Here is a 20,720-nt window from a genome sequence, read left to right on the forward strand (position 1 = left end):
ATCCACTTTGTTCCATAAACTGCATGCATCAAAATGTAACACCTTCAGTTTAGTATTCAATTTGAAGGACAATCTTGCAGTGATAACATGGTGATAAGGGACAGGCTCAATAGTGGAGTCAGTACTGAATGAAACTACCCCCCCCCCCCCCCCCCATTTTGATTATCTGCGAAATAAGCTGCACTCAAAATGTCAGAATGAATTTATGTGCTACTAAATCGCAGAATTCTTTTAATCTTACAGAAAGCAAACACATTTTCTTCCTCTTCCTTGTTCAACAAGCTCACGTGACCAACACCCCTTCCAATCTTCACTTCCAATGTATCACTTGCATCTTACAGAAACATTTGATTGTCAGTCTAGTCCTTTTATCTTGTACTTCAGTGAATTTCCCTGTTAATTTATTACACAACTCCGCTGCTCTTGGCTGAGAAGAACCTGGGCTTGACTCAAGGGCCTGGGCTATAGGGAGAAGCAGGGTCGGCTAGGACTTTATTCCTGGACGCTCAGGAGGCTGAAGAGTAATCTTATATAAAGGCATGCAGGGAATAGATAGGGGAATGCACTGAGCCTTTTACCTAGAGTAGGGGAATCAAGAACCAGAGGACGTAGGTTTAAGGTAAGAGGGGATAGATAGGAACCTGGGGGGCAACTTTTTCATGCAGAGGGTGGTGGGTATATGGAATAGGTTGCCTGAGGGGATAGTTGAGGCCGGTATTATAACAACATTTAAGACATTTGGACACGTACGTGATAGGAAAGGTTTAGAGAGAAATGAGCCAATTGTGCACAGGTGGGACTAATGTAGATAAGGCATCTTGGATGGCATGGGCAAGTTGGACCGAATGGCCTGTTTCTGTGCTGTATGTCTCTGTGCTGTGTGTGCTTAATGTTTTCAAACTAGAGGCAAGATGTGAGTTTATAACTCTGTGAATCTGCATTAAGTCATAACATTCACTTTAAAAACAAATTATTTTATTCTATGGACCTTTATTTAAATTGTTCCAATGTTAATGAAATGTGTTTTTTCCAGTTCAGGTGAAAGGTTGTGGACATGAAACATTTACTGTTTCTTTCTGCACGTACTAACTACTTGCTGAATGAGTATTTTGAATATTTTCAGTTTTGAATTATATTGCCTTTTACAGTTTTATACATTTTTACAGATACCTCTGTATATATATATCCATACTCATCGTGTCTTTGCTAAAATCATAAAGTATCATCAAATGTCTGAAAATCACAGCCATGCTGTGAAGGCCGCAGGACTGGAGAAAGTTGGAGATATGGAGGACCATGGTCACGGAGGTAATTCCAAACCAAGTCTTCAGAATTTAATGTGCATGAAGATCATTTTGCAGACAAAAGTCACTGAACATTTTCCATTATGCACCTGTTCATGAGCACTTTTACTCGAGATCTTCATAAAGATAACATTTATTCTATCAAACAGCGATACACTTCAGATTACACTGCAGTAGTACCATACCCAACTGCATCTTGGAGTGGTTTCTAATGGGGCAGACAAAATCTGTTTATGGCCAACAAAACCATGACTGGAGCAGTCAGATCTCTTATCATTAGAGAAGAAAGCTATATTGTCATAATGGACAAACATTCTGCATTTAGTCAATGCACACTTTCTCAATGAATGAGATTGTGTTACTATGGTTTTGTCAACTTGACTGAGCTTTGTTGTTCTGCTTGTGATCATTTAGATAACTATACTATAATGCTGTTTGTAGTACAAAGTTATCTTTGTTTGGAGAACATAATGTGCTATATCGATTTATTTATGTTCAATGGAATGCATGACAATTAATTGGAAAATTAGATCAGTTTTGAGATTTCTTTTTAAGAATAAATTGGCCACAATCTTGAATTTTAGCCAAAGAATGAATTTCATGGAGAATAAAAAGACCAACACATTGTCATGTAGAGGGTAGTAGTGGCATAGCTTCCAAATGAGTAAATAATCCAGAAAACTGCAAGACCATTGATGTTTAAGGGCAGGTTAAAATAATGAAAAGAGAATAACATTCCTTAGGATGAAGCATTTTCTGAATATTAACAGGTAATGTCTCATATCAGGTCAGTGGTTTAGTTAGTTTAGTGTATTGTCACGTATACTGAGGTAATGAAAAACTGTTTGTTACATGCTGTCCAGTCACCAAAAAGACTGTACATGATTACAATCGAGCCATTTACAGTGTATAGATACATGATAAGGGAATAACGTTTAGTGCGAGGGAAAGCCAGTAAAGTCCGATCAAAGATAGTTCGAGGGTCACCAATGAGGTAGGTGGAGGTTCAGAACTGCCCTCTGGTTGTGGTAGGATGATTCAATTGTCTGATAACAGCTGGAAATAAACTGTCCCTGAATCTGGAGGTGTGCATTTTCACATTTCTATACGTTTTACTCGATGGGAATGGGGAGAAGAGGGAGTGGCCAGGGTGCAACTAGTCCTTGATTATACTGCTTGCCTTGCCGAGGCAGCGTGAAGTACGGTGTCTCAATTGGTCCAATTTTCAGCAAGTCTAAAGGTACCATTTTTACCTCCCCGTCTAAAGGTTGCTGCCCTATTCTGAGATCGCAGCATAAAAATCTGGACTGGCATTCCAAAGCAGTTTTCTAGATAAACTGCAATGTTGGAGGTTCAGTCTTTCAAATGAAGCGTTAAACTGAACCTTGCTTTCTCAGATCGATGATAAAAGAACAATGGCACGATTTTGAAGAAAAGCCAGTATTTTAAAAGGAAGTTGAGGAAAGTTCCTGGCTTTTACAATTGACAATGTTTTTCACTGTACCTCAATTCATGTGACAATAATAAATCTACATGACAAAAAGCCAAGTTTTTTCTCAATCAACATCACAAAAGTAGATTATTTGGTCATTATCACATATGACAACTGGTTGTCAGTGTGTAAATTGGCAGTTGTACATGTATTTCAACACAGTACACCAAGAAGTGGTTGTCAACTACATTGGGACATTTAGAAAGGGATGTATCAATATTATTTTAAAAGGACAGGAACCCCTAAAGTAAGAGTAGATTGTTGTGCATAAGTGTTTGAATTCAACTGAGCCACAAATATGACAAATGAATACATCGCTTAGTTTGAATTAGTCTGGTGCCATAACAATTAGCACATATACAATAACGTGTGCAAGGTGAGGAATACAGATTAGACTCACCTCATAAACGTTAAAAGTGATTTACTCATTGAAATGTACAAAATTCTTTAAAGCATGGATATATAAAATGAAGAACTGTATCCTTGCATTAAAGAATGGCTTGATATTGAGTAGTAGTGGAATATGAACACAGAATGCAGTGTTTTAGTTACATATCCTATCTTGAACAATTGCAAATGAAACATCTACAAAAAAATCCAAATAAAGTTCTTATCACCATATGCTACCAAACCTCTCATTATGGGTTCAGCAAGTGGATTCTGAATAAGAAGTCAGGTGTTAATAATTTTTATTTATTACTTACTTAATTAATTAAGTAAATTAATTGGTACTTTGAAACCTTTGATTGCATGGAACAACTATTTAATCAGAAAAGAATCTCCAATTTTAAGGGCCTGTCCCACTTGGGCGACCTAATCCGTGAGTTCTGGCGAGTTTCCCCTTGACTCGTACTCGCAGCATGGTTGGTCGACACGAGGTTGGAGGAGGTCTTCGTAACTCTCCTTCATGCTCGAGAGTGGTCTCCTCATACTCGAGGCCTCAACTAGGTCGTGGAGCTTTATTCAATATGTTAAAAAATGCCCGCGATTAAAAAAAGGTCGCCATGGAAAAAATCGCTATATTTTTTACTCGTAGGTTTAGTCGTAGTAGGTCTTCATGTTAGTCGTAGGTAATCGAGGTAATCGTAGATAGTCTTCATCATAGTCGAAGGGAGGTCGAAGGAGGTCGTCTACGCTCTCCACTATTCGGAGTCCAATTTTTCCTGAAGTTAGTCGTCGCTAGTCGAAGCTGGTCTTCAACATAGTCGAAGAATGTCGAAGGAGGTCTTCTACATAGTCGAAGGAGGTCTTCAACATGTCATTTTTTTCGAACTCTTCTAAACTCGCCAATTAGGTCGCCCAAGTGGGACAGCCCCTTTAGGTAACAAATAGCTTACAACGTAATAATATTGTACACTGTATTCACCAATGTTAAGTAATAAATCCTTATATTTTGCATGGGTAGCTTACAACCTAATGGTATGAACATTGAGTTCTCCAATTTTAGATAACTAACCAAACCCCCTTCCCCGCATCCTCTGCTCACACCTATTTCTCCCCACCACCTCCCATTCCACCCACATTCCTTCCTCTAGCTTGCAATTTGCAACTCTTCTATTCTTTTTCTCGCACCTTCTGTCTTTTCTGACCTTTGTCCAACCACCTGCCTATCAACCCCCCCCCATCTATATCCATCTATTACTTGCCAAACTTTGGCCTGCCCCTCCCCTCTTCCAGATTTATTCCCACCCCCCCACTCGAAACATCGCCTGTCCATGTTCTCCAGAGATGCTGCCTGACCCGTAGAGTTACGCCAGCAATTTGTCCCTTTTTTTATAAACTAGCATCTGTAATTCTCCATTTCCATGTTTAATCATAGGATTTATCATACATGTTTATGGTTTCTGCAAGATATCATGTGCACCTCACAGCAAATACAATAGAACAATGACAGATATGATCAATGCAAATAAAGTTTAACTTGGTTGCATCTTCGACCAACCTCAGAACATTTCTGAATAATTCTAAGCTGATGAGCATAAAACACAAGAGTTCCAAGGGACGGATACACAGTTGTTATCTGCATTTTAGATAAAATCATATGGGTTCAGCAAGTGGATTCAGTGTAAGAAGTTAGATGTTAATAATTTTTATTAGCAGTTAATATCTGACATTCATACAAGTACAAGCATTGATGCTTGTCGAACAACATTTGATGGAAATAACTTGCATTACAACAAATCAGCAAAGGTTTGTAGATTAGTAGTTGTTAGTCAAATGCACCTCAGTTTAAACTTCACTCATTCCACTGGCAGGCCCTCGATTTTTTGCACTGCAGATGTTACAGAACTGTTAAAGAAACAAATAATCAAATGTTAATCTGTACTGCTCCCATAAGGAAAAAGCTGAAGCAACATTATTTTTCTAAATCCTAGGTGCTAGGACCAGTACCTACATGACATTTATGAGCTTTAATTTGCTCTGGTCTTCACGATGGGCGAGTTGAAGAGCAGATTAAAGTGAAATTGTTTGCCTATAGGTGCTACCCACAACACGAGTCCTCAGGTGATTATTTGCTTTACATGCAGCTCAAAAGACCAATTGTTCAGATTGGCATAAAGGATTAGAAACATCCATGACAAAGATTTGGTGTGAAATTGTGATTTTTTTTTCATCATTAGAAACGCTTTCCACCATACATCCCCAACACCAATAGGTTTTTCATTCATTCAATCTATTGAATTGAAAATATATATTCCCCTGCAATATTGATTTTTTGCTGTTTTTGGAATATAATAAATTAACTAGGAGGAATAATAAAGGCATTTTCTTTAACTCTTTAAAAGCGATTTACTAGATTATAGTTCCAACCCATGCTTAAAAATTTGCTAACCTTCCTGATTTTGAATGGTGTTTCCAATTTCATTTCTTCTCCGGCACCTTGTTTGCCTGCTTATGACTTTGCAATTTTTTTCTTTTTATTGCCCAACCATGCATGCACAAATCTGATTAAATCCTGATCAGAATATTTCAACGTTCTAGCTAGTTTCCACTTCTTCCACTCGACAAAATTTTCAATCTATCCAAATTTTTGATGTCTGAACCCCAAGCTAACCCTTCTTCACTGAATGGAGTGGATGGAAAGGGGGAGGGAGGGGGGGGGGGGCGAAAAGAGGAAGCAGGAAAATGTCAAGGTTCTCAATCTTGATTTTGCTCAAGATTCCAGCATCTGTAGTTTCCTGAATTGGCATCAACTCCTGTTCACCCATCAATCTATGCTTGCTGATCTGTAATGTCTGTAATGTTTCATGGTATATGAACTCTACAAGGTTTAAATCTTTCTCTGCTGTTTTTTGATGGTCTAATTTCCTCTCATCTCTAAACTCCTCTTCAAGACCTGCCCAAATAGTCTCTTGCACATTTCCAATGTCCTTCTGAAATTTCTTCACCTCCCTCTATACTTCTGTCTTCCTTTAAGGTTCTTTTAAAAACTCATTGTTTGGCTTAGCATTTGACCATTTGCCAATTAATAACCTGAACCATGCTACTAATTTCTAATGGTCTGTTTTGCACCTTCAGCCATTTTTTATTTCACCCTTATGGACCTTTTGCAGCCAGAAGTTGTTCGATAGTCCTATTTCTGGCAGTGCGAGTTACTCTCCTTTCATGGAGCTATTTTATGAATTTCCATGTTCCACTTTGGTGCAGTTCTAATGTAAGTGGACCAGAAGAGCTTGGCTACACCTGAATATTTAATTATACTGGAGGGGCAAGATCAAACTCTCCAGATCATACCAGATGCTTTCTCCCCATGAAATCAAAAGTAAAAAGAGACCCAAATCTCAAGAGATGAACTTTTGATCAAGACGAAACAAGAGATCATTTTGAAGAAGATAGTCAGCTCGCTTGCTCAAAAATGGCTGCTGGAAGCATCGGAGCAGCGTTTTGAGAGTCTACAATGTACATCATCCACAAACAGCAAAAAAAAATAACAATAGGTATCAAATATTAACTTAAGGAAATCTAGATATGTGAAACAAAAGTTTATGCAGGATACTTCAGGACAATTGGATAAAATAGAAAAAAACACAGCGTCGAAACAGGCCCTTCAGCCCAACTGGCCCACACCGGCCAACATGCCCCATCTACACCTGCCTGCGCTTGACCCATATCCTTTCAAACCTGTCCTATCCATATACCTGTCTAAATGTTTCTTAAACATTGTGATAGTACCTTTCTTAATTACCTCCTCAGGCAGCTCGTTTCATACACCCACCATTCCTTGTGTGAAAAAGTTACCCCTCAGGTTCCTATTAAATCTTTCCCAACTCACCTTAAACCAAAGTCTTCTGGTTCTCAATTACCCTACTCTGTGCCTCTACCAGATCTATTCCGCTCATGATTTTATACACCTCCATAAGATCACTCCACATCCCCCTGCGCTCCAAGAAATAGGGTCCGAGCCTGCTCAACCTCTCCCTATAGCGTAGGCCCTTGAGTCCTGGCAAAATCCTGGTAAGTCTTCTCTGCATGCTTTTCAGTTTGACAACATCTTTCTTATAACATGGTGTCCAAAAGTGAACACAATACTCTAAAATGCGACCATACCAACATCTTATACCACTGCAACATGACCTCCTAACTTCTATACTCAATGCTCTGACAGATGAAGCCCAATGTGCCAAAAGTATTATTGTGATGCCACTTTCAATGACCTGTACTCTTAGATCCCTCTGCTTTACAATACTCCCCAGAACCCTACTATTCACTGTGTTGGTCCTGCCCATGTTAGTGCTCTTAAAATGCAACACCTCACATTTCTCTGTATTAAATTCCATCAACCATTCCTCAGCCCCACCTGCCCAACTGATCACGATCCTGCTGCAATTTTTGACAACCATCTTCACTATCTGCAACACCGTCCACTTTTGTGTCATCTGCAAACTTGCTAATCATGCCATGTACGTCCTCATCCAAATCATTGATACAGATGACAAACAGCAATGGACTCAGCACCGAACTCTGACATACACCACTAGTCACAGACCTCCAGACCGAAAAGCAACCTCATGTAAATAAAATAATATTCCAACTATAGACATGGCCTTTGTAAATCTATATAAATAGTTTGGGACAAAAACATACCATGCCAGGAGAAGGAAGGCAATCCTTGTGAAAGATATGCCTGCAGTGAAAGACCACTGCACTGAATGTTTTTGCAGCATCTAAAATGAGGAAACACAACATATTCATTTATTCCCTTCATACATTAAAAGATCTAACTCCTCAGTCTACTAAAATCAAAGGTTGCATAAAGTGACAATGTTCAAAGGACAGGGATTATTGGGCAATTCTCTTATCAATCAGGCTTGGAGGTCACAACTGTAAGTAATTTTACACAAATAATTCATGTTTAATCATCTTCCAGTCACTGCATTTTTCTGGATAAATCATTCTGCATTCATTGAGGTTGTTGTTTTTGTTTGCTATCAACTTTAATTTTTGCAAGTTAATTAACTCTGTTCACTGCATAAAGGAATGTTTGCTCCGCTTCTTACACAGTATTTCTAACCACTGTTCTTAAAGGAATTAATGAAAGGACAAAAAACTGGACAAAACACAAAGATATCAAATATTTTGGAAAAGAAAAATGGAGATAAGGAGTTTAAAAAGAATTTGGTCAAGAAATAATGAGCAATTCCCAACGTTCAGTCATGAAAAGACAGAGTAACTATACAAAAGAATATCTCTACCAGGTTAAATGGGATCTGAAATCAATTCAACAAATAGAGAACAGAACACCAACTTTATCGTAGGCCTTTTGGAAACCTTACCCACTTGAAAACCTTGAGCGGTCTGTAACGCACTGGAATAGTGGAGCAATTTCCAAATCAAGTCAATAGGCAAACTTAAGACTTGATCTTAATATGTAGATAATAGGGGATAAAGGAATGGACAATAAGAAGTTCCATAAAGACAGTCAAACTATGTTGTATGCCATAGGCAGAAGGATTATCCACCCACAGACTTGAGCCAAAGTGCAGACTTTAGACACACTATTATGCAAAATGCTGCTGCCCTGCAGTAAGCCAATTCCTCAAGGTGCCTTTGGTTAACATCCACAGGTACGTACGTTCCCCCATAAGTTAAATAAGAGATCCAGTCAGCCCTGGTGCTCGAGCAGCAGTGAATGACACGCATCGCAGTGTGGATGTTGCCTATGTGGGCTGGCTGAGACAAGTGAAACAAGCACTCAACACTGGGATGTGGTGGTTCAGGGCTGTACATTGGCCAGCACAATGAGGGCCTGTGTTCACCTGCACAGATCATAAAGTCTCTCAGATCAAATTTGTTTTTCATATACAAGTGACGTAAGAGTTTATTTTCGAAGAAGGGTCCTGACCGGAAACATCATATTTCCATTCCCTGCACAGATGCTGCCTGACCTGTTCGGCAAGGCCAGAATCCAGCATCTGCAGTCTAGTGTCTCTTTTCAGCACCAATTCTCGCTGCTGGCATTCATTTCACTGCACCTTAGGGTGCATGTGACGAATAAAATTGATTTTGACTTTCTTTTGCATTGGCTAAATTATTAAACATCCTTCATTTTCAGTCAAAAGAGAACCACAGTCCCGAATAATTACTTTTTAATATTAACTTAAGAAAAGAAAACTGATCTGAAATGCATCAAAATAAAGGTGCTTAGAATTGATTGAATTGGTGAACGACATGTCTTCCTAATGAATAAAAGTCAGCGAGTTTCACTTTGCATGTAGCCAGAAATAGAAGACAGTGAAAAGTCACAAGCAGTACGGGTCTACCAAGCTTACTTCTCATAATTCTACCCAGCTTTCCCCCAGCTGAAAGGTCACCTACCTGCAGGCAAAATGGGTGAATGGCATGAACCACAAATATTCTCTTCTGCAAGAAAACAGATATCATTATACACTTTGCTACAGAATCATTTCTATCAGAGTTGACCCAGAAACAATTATTTACAGAATAATAAAACAATGCAACACAGGATTAACTGAAACAATTCTTCTTCTTAATCTCCCTCACTGGCTTTTCTCCACACAATTTTAAAAAGGAATTGGAGGCACAGTTCTAAAAATGGAAAAATGTGAAGGCTGTTACTCAAGCCTTTTCTACCAGGCATTGCGTTCTGGATCACAAGAGCACATAGCATTAAATATATTTAAATGCTCCCTTCTCCTGTGCCTGTCGCCTTAAACCCATATTGTCTGGTTGGTGACACTACTGATGCTGGTAATAGATTCTCCTCTCTCACTCTTGACTCAAATAGTGGGAGAAAAAAAGCTGCAGAGATGCAACCTTACAAACAATATACACATGTCCTTTAATTCAAAGGATCTATAAACGATCTAAATCTGACACAATTCTTGAGTTGTCAGATGGCACAACAATCATGAAAGACGAGTAAGAAATCAAGTGAACACCTCAAAATACCACCCATTAGACTAAATGTTTAAGAAGGAAGGGTCTCGACCCGAAACGTCGCCTATTTCCTTCGCTCCATAGATGCTGCCTCACCCGCTGAGTTTCTCCAGCTTTTTTGTCTACCCATTAGACTCATGTGCCCTTGATCAGCCACCGAGAAAACCATGAAGAAACTCAAACTACTTTCAAAAGTTTATTGGGCTGAAAAAATCCACTGGCAAGATATCCAGTAAAAAATATGAATTCCTGCAGAATGGCAGAATGCAACAGATCCAAGGGGTCACAGTGACTCCACCACACCTTGAAGAGAATCCGGAGAAAGAAAAATGTCATACACAAGATTTCAGAGATCTCATTGTTGCAACACGGCTCAAAATCAAAGGCAGTAGGTCTGACTTTTAGGAGACTACAGTGGCATTCCCTCTTCTGTATAATACAGAAAAATTATGTTAATATTCTACTAAACAGGTTTAGTGCAAGTAATTGAGGAACAAAATGCACGTAATTGAAGCTTGGGATGGATGAATTCGAAGGGAATAGTGGTTTTGCCGTAATTTCACATGATGTTTTTCCAAAATGCTTTACTTCCCACTGCTTTAGAAAGCTTTATCTACCACATGTCTGCCTATTTCAGCAATGTCCGACTGAGCTCCATTCCTTTCCTCATCACTGTCTACTGCATCTTGACGTTTAATGTTATCTATAAACTCAAATTATTACCTGCATACCCAAGTCATATTACATATTAAAGAGAGAGAGAGGTCCTGATAGTGCTGCTGGATACACCACTGTATATTTCCTCCAAACTAAACATCTCCCATTCATTACAACTCCTTTGCAGTGGCCTTTGGCTGGCTTTGTATCTATAGTGATCTTGTCTCTGTAATCGTATAGTCTTCAGTTTAAAGGCAGCATTAATCCAGAGGAAAAGAACGACTATGTGTGGAATCAGACTTTTCAATAATTAATTAACTGTTTCAGCTGCCTCTCATTTGAGGAATGTTAAGCTTAGTTTAGAGATACAGCGCGGAAAAAGGTCCTTCAGCTCCACCGAGTCGGCATCGACCAGCGATCCACGCACATTAACACTACCCTACACACACTAAGGACAATTTGACATTTATACATTTATACCAAGCCAATTAACCTACAACCCTGTACGTCTTTGGAGTGTGGGAGGAAATGGAAGATCTCGGAGAAAACCCACAGAGGTCACGGGGAGAACGTACAAACTCCGTAGAGACAAGCACCCATAGTCAGGATCAAACATAGAAACATAGAAAATAGGAGAGGTCATTTGGCCCATCGAGCCAGCACCGCCATTCATTGTGATCATGGCTGATGATCCACAATCTGTAACCCGTGCCTGCCTTCTCCCCCTATCCCTTGATTCCACTAGCCCCTAGAGCGCTATCTAACTCTCTTTTAAATTGGCTTCCACTGCCTTCTGTGGCTAAGAATTCAACAAATTCAGAACTCTCTGGATGAAAAGGTTTTTTCTCATCTGTTTTAAATGGCCACCCCTTTATTCTTATACTGTGGCCCCTGGTTCTGGACTCGCCCAACATTGGGAACATTTTTCCTGCATCTAGCTTGTCCAGTCCTTTTATAATTGTATATGTTTCTATAAGATTCCCTCTCATCCTTCTAAAGTCCAGTGAATACAAGCCCAATCTTTCTAATCTTTCCTCATTTGACAGTCCCGCTATCCCGGGAATTAACCTCGTGAACCTACGATGCACTAATATCAAGGATGTCTTTCCTCAAATTAGGAGACCAAAGCTGAACACAATACTCCAGATGTGGTCTCACCACGGCCCTGTACAACTGCAGAAGGACATCTTTACTCCTATACTCAAATCCTCTTGTTATGAAGGCCAACATGCCATTTGCTTTCTTCACTGCCTGCTGTACCTGCATGTTTACTTGCAGTGACTGGTGTACACGGACACCCAGGTCTCGTTGCACTTCCCTTTTTCCTAATCTGACATAATTCAGATAATAATCTGCCTCCTTGTTCTTGCCGCAAAAGTGGATAACCTCACATTTATCTACATTATACTGCATCTGCCATGCATCTGCCCACTCACTCAACCTGTCCAAGTCACCCTGCAACCTCCTAGCATCCTCTTTGCAGTTCACACTGCCACCCAGCTTTGTATCATCTCCAAATTTGCAAACATGGGTCTCTGGCGCTGTAAGGCAGTAGATCTACTGCTACACCACCGTGTTTGCATTTTAATGTTGAATACATTTTACTGAAAGTTGCAAGCGTGTCAGTGGTTATTCAGCGTGTAGAAATATTAATCCCAATGGGAATATTTCTCGGAATAACCCAGAAATAATCTTAACAGCAGAATCCAGCAGACAATGCAAGTTTAATGACAAGCTCAATTCAATAATTAAAGAGCAGCAACCCGTGATGTCGGGATTGATATGGAAGGTTGCTTACCATCAACACAAACACCTCTCATTTGGGTTTTATGCATTTTCTTCAACAATGCCAAGCAGTCAGTAACGATGATCTTTTTACATCCCTCCCGCAGTAGAATCTGCAAACAAATATTGGAGATGAGCTGAAACAGTTAATACAGTTAATGAAATAAAAACTCTCTCTTCTCGATGAAACTCAGCTTGATACAGATCATCAGTATAGGATGTGCTAAGTGAGGAGGCAATGCAAATGGTAATGTTAGAGTCTGTATTTTGAACTGAAAAATCTTATCATCTTCGCAGAGGCCAAGATACTTTGCAACTAAACAGTTACATCTGGAAAGTTGTAAACACATGCAGTACCTATCTGCAAAAGGCAAAGCCTTAAATATGTTGTTCAACCAGTTGGAGTGTTTCTGATAATATTGAATGATAGAACATTGTTGACATGTCAGACAGCAAAATTCCATGATCTTAATAATGTACTGGGAAAGTTTTAAATCTACGTGATTGCGGCTTATTTTATCATTACATCCAGAAATGGCATCCTTGACAATGAGCAATCACCTAGTTTTGTTTAAAGCAGATTTTGCGCCATTGATGCAGTAATTTTTATGGCATAAAAATTAGAGGGCATTATCATACCTGCCAAAGGAAAATCAAGAACCATGTAAATATCTGTCAGTGTGAAAGCTGCCTTCTTGTAGATGTAAAACTTTCCCACTACGTTATTAAGATCATGGAATTTTCTCTCTGATTTTTCACCAATATTCTATCTTTTGATATCAATGGAAACTCTCAGGCATTCGAGTTTACCGATAACATAAAAGAGGTAGACAAAAATGCTGGAGAAGGGTCTGAAGAAGGATCTCGACCCGAAATGTCACCTATTCCTTTGCTCCATAGATGCTGCCTCACCCGCTGAGTTTCACCATGATTTTTATCTACCTTCGATTTTTCTAGCATCTGTAGTTATTTCTTAAACATAAAAAGAGGTGGAAAGTAAGATGTGAAGAGAATAATCTAACTGCAATGGGATGCAGCTAGGTTGAGTAAATGGGTGAACACTTGGCACTTGGAGTCTTAATGGGGTGGTGGGGGGGGGGGGGGGGGGGGGTGAAGTGCGAGGTCACACACTTTAGTAAGAGGAATCACATTATTATATTGTTATTTCTATTAGAATAGATTGCAATTCAGTTAAGCACATGAGAATCTATATATTCATGCCAAGTAGTTGAATTTTAGAAATTGGGAAGTTTTGTTCTGAGTTGCAGAGTGTTGAGTCAGCCTGGAGTACTAGGCAGATTTTAGGTCCTCTTACCTACAGCAGCATTGGAGGCAGTCCCAGGAAGATTTACCAGACTAGCTCCTGAAAGATGATAGTCCTATCAAGTAAGACTAAACAGCTAGGATCTGTACTCTTTGGAGTTTAGAAGAGTGAAGGGTGATCTTATTGAAATTCACATGATGCTGAGGAGCTTGACAGGGGGAGATGGTTACTTTTATTTGTGGAGAGTCTTGAATGAGGGAATGCAGGTTCAAGATGAAGGGCCAGTCAGATAGAAGTTTCTTCTTGCAGAAATTCTTCTGGGATTCTCTGCCCCAGAGTTGTGGAGACAACGTGATTAGAAGTATTTAAAGTGACGTACAAAAATTAAGGAAAGATCATGGAATTGTTGGGCTATGGGGATCTGACAGGAAGGAGCTGAGGCCAGGGGTAGATCTGCCATGCTTATATTGACATGGGTAGGTTGGGGGGGCAAGGTGGTCTAACCCTGCTCCTGTGTTATTGTGTTCTTATGTGAGATTCACTGATCTGTATCGGTGACTTTTGAACTTGGTTTTATTTCCTGTTGCACTGGCTGTTAGCCGGATTGACATGCGACCGGTAGAAGAGGCCACAATAAAGACAAGTGTTGGAAGGAACTGCAGATTCTGGTTTACATTAAAGATAGACACAACATGCTTCAGTAACTCATCTATCTCCAATAAAGACTGGAGTAAGGAACAACTGGGAATGATTCCTGGCAACCAGAACAAGTTGTGGATTTGGGCATGTTGGTGGCATGGGGACATAATGGAGAAGCTCAGTTTACCTCACAGACCTGCGATTTGGAGGTTTTTGTGGCATTGGAATAGGATGTTAGGTACCAGGGTTTAGAAATCTTTCAGATGTAATAATATAATATAATATACTAATAATATAAAAAATAATACAAATTTTATCTTTGTATACCCAATGAATATTTACCTCTAACTTCAAGTAACGCTTGCTTTCCCTCTCTCCATCCCTCCCCCATCCTAGTTATCCGACCAGTCGGACTGTCATCCTGATTACATTTCATCTCTGTATGCTTCGTTGCCACCTTCCCCTAGCTAACAATTATCTATTCTCCATTTTCCTTGAGCTTCGTCCCATTTGATCTCTTGTTTTCACACCTTACCCTTGCATATCTCTGTGTCTCCCTCTCCCCTGACTCTCAGTCTGAAGAAGGGTCTCAACGCAAAAATTCACCCATTCCTTCTCTCCAGAGATGCTGTCTGGCCCGCTGAGTTATTCCAGCATTTTGTGTCTGTCCGTCTATCTTCTCTATCAGATCACTGAAGAAGGGTTTCGGCCCGAAACGTTGCCTATTTCCTTCGCTCCATAGATGCTGCTGCACCCGCTGAGTTTCTCCAGCATTTTTGTGTACCTTCTCTTATTCTTCCGTGTTCCTGTCTATCAGCATTCAAGAGTGCCGAGTAGCAAAAATGGGAATATTTCAGAATTCAGTTAAGGAGGAGCAAGACATCAATAAGTGAAAAGGAGAGTAGAATACAAGTGCCTGGGACACTGGTAATTATGTTGAGGAATAAGGAAATGGCAGAGTTAGTAAATGTATTTGTATACCTCTGCATGGAAGACATTGAAAACCTCCCAAAACTAGTGCATAATTACACAGAACTTGAGTGAGTGGGAATCTGAAAACAATTAACATTGGTAAAACAAAAGTATTATTTAGTATCTTACGGATGACATATTTCGAGGACCTGACAATCTACATCCTAATTCTGCAGCTACTGGCATGCCACAGGGAGTGGTGTCACAGCCCTAGCTGTTAATAATGTGTATTCATGAATTGGAAGTGGGGAACATATGCACGTTTGTTGATGACACAAAGGTGGGTGGGAGTTGGGGGAGGTTGCAAAGGGACATCGGGTAAGATGGACAAATTGTCAATAAGCAGGGAGATGGCAGATGAAATATGTGAGGCCATACTATGTGAGAAAGTAAGAAGTTGGACAATTTTGTAAATGAAGAGAGATTGAATAGATTTTAGTAGTCATTTGGATATGGGTGTCTTTGTAGAGTAGCCATGGAAAGTGAACATGCAGAGGCAGTGAGTAATGAGGAAGACCAGTGGCAATGGACCTTTATTGCATGAGAAGAGATGCCCAATTCCAATTATACAGGGCGTTGGCCAAATGGCATTTGATGCAAAATGTGGAGGTCTGAACTCCCTACGTAAGCTTATACTTCTAATTAAATAAAACTTTCAATTAAAAGCACCTGAGATCAAGTTACTGCTCACAAAAGGACTATTTTATGAGATCTATGATTTAGTCACTTTGTGATCATTAAATCAGATGATTATGTTGAAAAATGTTCTCTGTGTGCAGCTGATTCAGTGAGTCATGGAAAGGAAAAGGTGAACTTGACTTCATTAGTTCCCTCGTCTCTTCTCCCACAATGGCTATGACATTTTAATTTGCCCTTTAAAGACAATTTCTATGCAGCTTCTGCCAAACGTGTGTATTGTCCACGTTTGCTTCCTTCCTTCCAATACTGACCTGCAAGTTGTAATCCTGAAGGATCTTCACCAGTGAATCTCGTAGGTTAGGGATCTCCATGCCTTCCTTTATTCGATGAATCAAGAGGATTGGATCAACATGGGTCCCAATATTATTCAACAGACCAGTAATGAAGGCTGCATGTGTGGTATAAAATGCAAATTGTTGGCAGGCAATTTCAAGGCTAGACAATGGACAATATTCATGTATCAGGTAACCACTGGTTCATATTGAATCATAACATCTCATCTCCTAATCCATGGCATTGAAAATTATTGATTTAAAAGTGATGAATTATCCTTCAAGAACATTTTTGAAAAGCACTCTGAGCAACATTCTTAAGGGGCTGTCCCACTGCGGCGACCTGATCCGCGAGTTCTGGCGCGTTTGCCCTCGACTTATACTCGCAGCATGGTCAACACGAGGTCTTTGTAACTCTCCTTCATGCTCGAGAGTGGTCTTCGCGTACTCGAGGCCTCAGCTAGGTCGCGGCGTATTTTTCAACATATTGAAAAATGCCCGCGAGTAAAAAACGGTCGCCATGGCAAAAATAGCTACTTTTTTTACTCGTAGGTATAGTCGTAGTAGGTCGGCATGTTATTCGTAGGTAATCGAAGGTAGTCGAAGGTAGTTGAAGGTAGTCATAGATAGTCTTCGTCATAGTCGTAGGGAGGTCGAAGGAGGTCTTCTATATAGTCGAAGGTCGTCTTCAACATGACATTTTTTTTCAAACTCTCCTAAAAGGGGCAGTCCCACTTTGGCGACCTAATTGGCGAGTTTAGAAGAGTTTGAAAAAATGTCATGTTGAAGACCTCCTTCGACTATGTAGAAGACTAGCTTCGACTAGCTACAACTAACTTCGGGAAAATTGGACACCGAATAGTGGAGAGTGAAGACGACCTCCTTCGACCTCCTTCGATCTCCTTCGACCTCCCTTCGACTATGATGAAGACTATCTACGATTACCTTTGACTACCCTCGATTATCCACGACTAACATGCCAACCTACTACGACTAAACCTACGAGTAAAAAAAGTATCGATTTTTTTCCATGGCGACCTTTTTTTACTCGCGGGCATTTTTCAACATGTTGAAAAATACGCCGCGACCTAGCTGAGGCCTAGAGTACACGGGGACTACGCTCGAGCATGAAGGAGAGTTACAAAGACCTCCTACGACCTCGTGTCGACCATGCTGCGAGTATGAGTTGAGGGCAAACTCGCCAGAACATGCGGATTAGGTCGCCCGTGGGACAGCCCCTTTACTTGCTCGAAATGTAGCCAAAACAACACCAATCAACAACTAATGAGTTTAAGCCAAGATGGAAACGAGTACAGACTCAAGGACACTTTGGAGGTCATGTGCCCAAGAAGTTCTGATTTTGCTTTACATATTTTTAAGTGGTGCAGCATGCTTCCATCTTTCATGGAAGATGAAAAGTTTTTTTTTTAATAGAACAGATTACTTAAAATATTATATTTAAACCAACATCACGTAAAATCAAACATTAATTTATCCTGAGACTAAATGAACGGGTGTCTCAACAGATCCTTTATAAATATTCAACTCTAACCAGATTTCTTTAAATATCATGAGAGTGAAAGCACTTAAGGAATCAGGGAATAAATAACAGATCGAAGAATACTCCCACAATTTCTCAGGGCAAGTCAGGCCAGCCATATCAATTAACTAATGGCCTATTAAACATGCCATGCAAGATAATAAAGGGCTTTAACAATGAGGTCAAGGACGAAATGAATACATTGGCAGCAACATAACCAATTCAGATTGGTTAATTATCTAATTAATTAATGGAACTATAAAGACCTGTGAAGTAAATTATTTACTAAGATTTAACTTGCCCACGTTGCTGCACTACAGTGTAGAGACTGGGAGCTCTCTGGATATGCAATCAACTGTTGCAATGAACAGATGGACATAAATTACTCTCATAATTAGGTCATGTGATAGGAGTAGAATTAGGCCATCAAGTCTACTCCTCCATTCAATCATGGCTGATCTATCTCTCCCTCCTAATTCTCCTATCTTCTCCCCATAAACCTTGACACCCATACTAATCAAGAATCTATCTATCTCTGCCTCAAAAATATCCATTGACTTGGCCTCCGTAGCCTTCTGTGGCAAAGAATTCTGCAGATTCATCACCCTCTGACTAAAGAAATGTCTCCTCATCGCATTTCCCATTTAAATAATACTGTTGTTTCCAGGTAACACCCAGGTTCCATTTTTACAGACATTTATATGTAGATTTTGTCTGCGTTGGAAAACACAAAAAAATCATTCGAAGTGGTAAAAATCACGTCTTTAAAATTTATGCCGGTTAAAATCTATATATTTTTACTTCCTGGTGCTTTTGGTCAGAATTCTTCAATTATATTGGCTGCTTAGCTTGTAATGCAGCTGCCCGTGATGCCACAGATCCACGACATTAAGCAGTTGCCAGAATTGCTGTCAGTGAAGGGAAATCCAAAGATCTTACTGAAGCTTTCAGGGCAAGTTCCTTTGAGGTCAGTTTGAGAGCCACCATTTTCTGCTACTGATTGTATGGAAATGAATTGAGTATTAATATTCTTAAGAGAACCTGATCAGAGTTCCTTCAATTGTCACAGATATTAAGAGGATCCAACTGTAACCAAACGGAGCAAGCCACCAGGTTAAATTATGGCTTCTTCTGAGCAGATAACTGATAAATGATAACATTTCTTTTAAACCATGCTTCAGTGGGTTCCTCAGGACATCTGCATACTGCCGTTAAAATGTTCAAAGAACACCTGAGAAATTTTATTTCTCATTCCTGGGATAATTCTCGTAAACCTCCTCTGGACCCTCTCCAACGCCAGCACATCTTTCCTCAGATATAGAGTCTAAAATTGCTCACAATACTCCATATGAACAATGCCTTACAAAGCCTCTGCATTACATCGAAGATAGGCACAAAATGCTGGAGTAACTCAGCGGGTCATGTGCTGGAGAAAAGGAAGAGGTGATAGTTTGGGTTGAGACCCTTCTTCAGACTGAAAGTCAGGAGGGAGGAAAACTAGAGGTATAAAAAGGTACATAACAAATTGGAGGACCCAGGAAAGTTGGAGCCCACAATGGTCAATTGTTGGCTATGATAGAGGTGATAACGAAGGATGTTATTAATTCAGAAGTAAAAATTATGATTACTAAATAATATACAGCCCGAATATAAGAGATCGTGAGGACAGAGGTAAGTAAAATTATTTGGAGAGAGACCCAGAGCTCAATTTTCTTACAAAGACAGTGAGCTTTGAGAAGGCCACAGAAGTAGGATTTCAGTAGACCATGCAGTGAAGTAGGAGGGAGAAAATAATTCAACAAAAATTGAACTGTATTCAGTATGGTAGTGTGTTATCACTTCATACAGTGACCAGCAAGCTGCACTCTGGGTACAATAAAACCCCCAACATTGAAGCCAATATGTGAACAAAGGCAGACTGGCCTTCTCCCACCGCCCTCCAACTACTACACTGTACTTGGATAATATTAGATACTTTATCGAGTTTGTTATATCTGGTCTGCAATAGGTCTCATAAAAGCCTCCAGAGAAAATGATATGCATAAATTGTGAGCAATTTATTTTAAAGCATTAATGAATTTAAAAACAGTAGATAAATAAATGAAGATTAAAGCCTGCCAGCACTGAACACAGCTCCCTTGTCTAATCTGCCCTCCTTAATCATCACAAATAGTTTTTGCAGTGGGAAACGCTGCCATGATGCATTGCAGTTACATAATCAGACTAATACTAATTCTAACCTAAAGAAAATGACACCAGGACTGGGGACTAAGGTGGAGTAGCTGGGTTTTGGGAATCACTGGTCAGTGTGGTCCCGGCGGGCGGAAGGGCCGGTTTCCGCGCTGTATCTCTAAATTAAAAACAAAACTAATGGATGATTGTGACTCAGAATGAATTAGGATACAGACAGCACAATTCAGGCTGAGCACTGAGATGAGTGCTTGACAAGGGGATCTTCTTCATAGTTATTCTTAGAGTTAGGAATAAGGGCAAGGGTAAGAGCCATAAGCAAAGATGGGGCAAAAGGGAAAAGCCTGCATCATTTTTGTTTCTTTCTTTCTCTCACCCACCGCGCCCTGGTTAAGTACATAAAGGGAAGGAAATTAAATGGTACGAACCTTGGTTAAAAATAATTCCATTCAACTTATAGACCTCTTTTGGAGGTAATGAAGGAAAAAATAAGAAGAAGTAAGAACTG

At 39.8% G+C, this 20,720-nt stretch overlaps 1 protein-coding gene across 4 annotated transcripts in view; it reads right to left on the bottom strand.

The window, feature by feature from the left end:
- Positions 1-4,586: 4,586 nt before the first annotated feature.
- vps41 (VPS41 subunit of HOPS complex) overlaps positions 4,587-20,720 on the bottom strand; it is a 179,073-nt gene continuing 162,939 nt past the window's right edge. For 3 of the 4 annotated variants that reach the window (XM_033019969.1, XM_033019972.1, XM_033019973.1), the window contains 5 exons: positions 16,462-16,598; positions 12,650-12,749; positions 9,613-9,657; positions 7,882-7,961; positions 4,587-5,085 (listed from right to left, as the gene is read on the bottom strand). In XM_033019969.1, the coding sequence (XP_032875860.1) occupies positions 5,026-5,085; positions 7,882-7,961; positions 9,613-9,657; positions 12,650-12,749; positions 16,462-16,598 (422 nt within the window). In that variant the 3' untranslated portion in view covers positions 4,587-5,025. The remainder of the gene's footprint in view (positions 5,086-7,881; positions 7,962-9,612; positions 9,658-12,649; positions 12,750-16,461; positions 16,599-20,720) is intronic. The other variant, XM_033019971.1, reaches the window with a different exon arrangement.

This window comes from Amblyraja radiata, chromosome 4 (genome assembly GCF_010909765.2).
Source record: "Amblyraja radiata isolate CabotCenter1 chromosome 4, sAmbRad1.1.pri, whole genome shotgun sequence".
NCBI lineage: Eukaryota > Metazoa > Chordata > Chondrichthyes > Rajiformes > Rajidae > Amblyraja > Amblyraja radiata.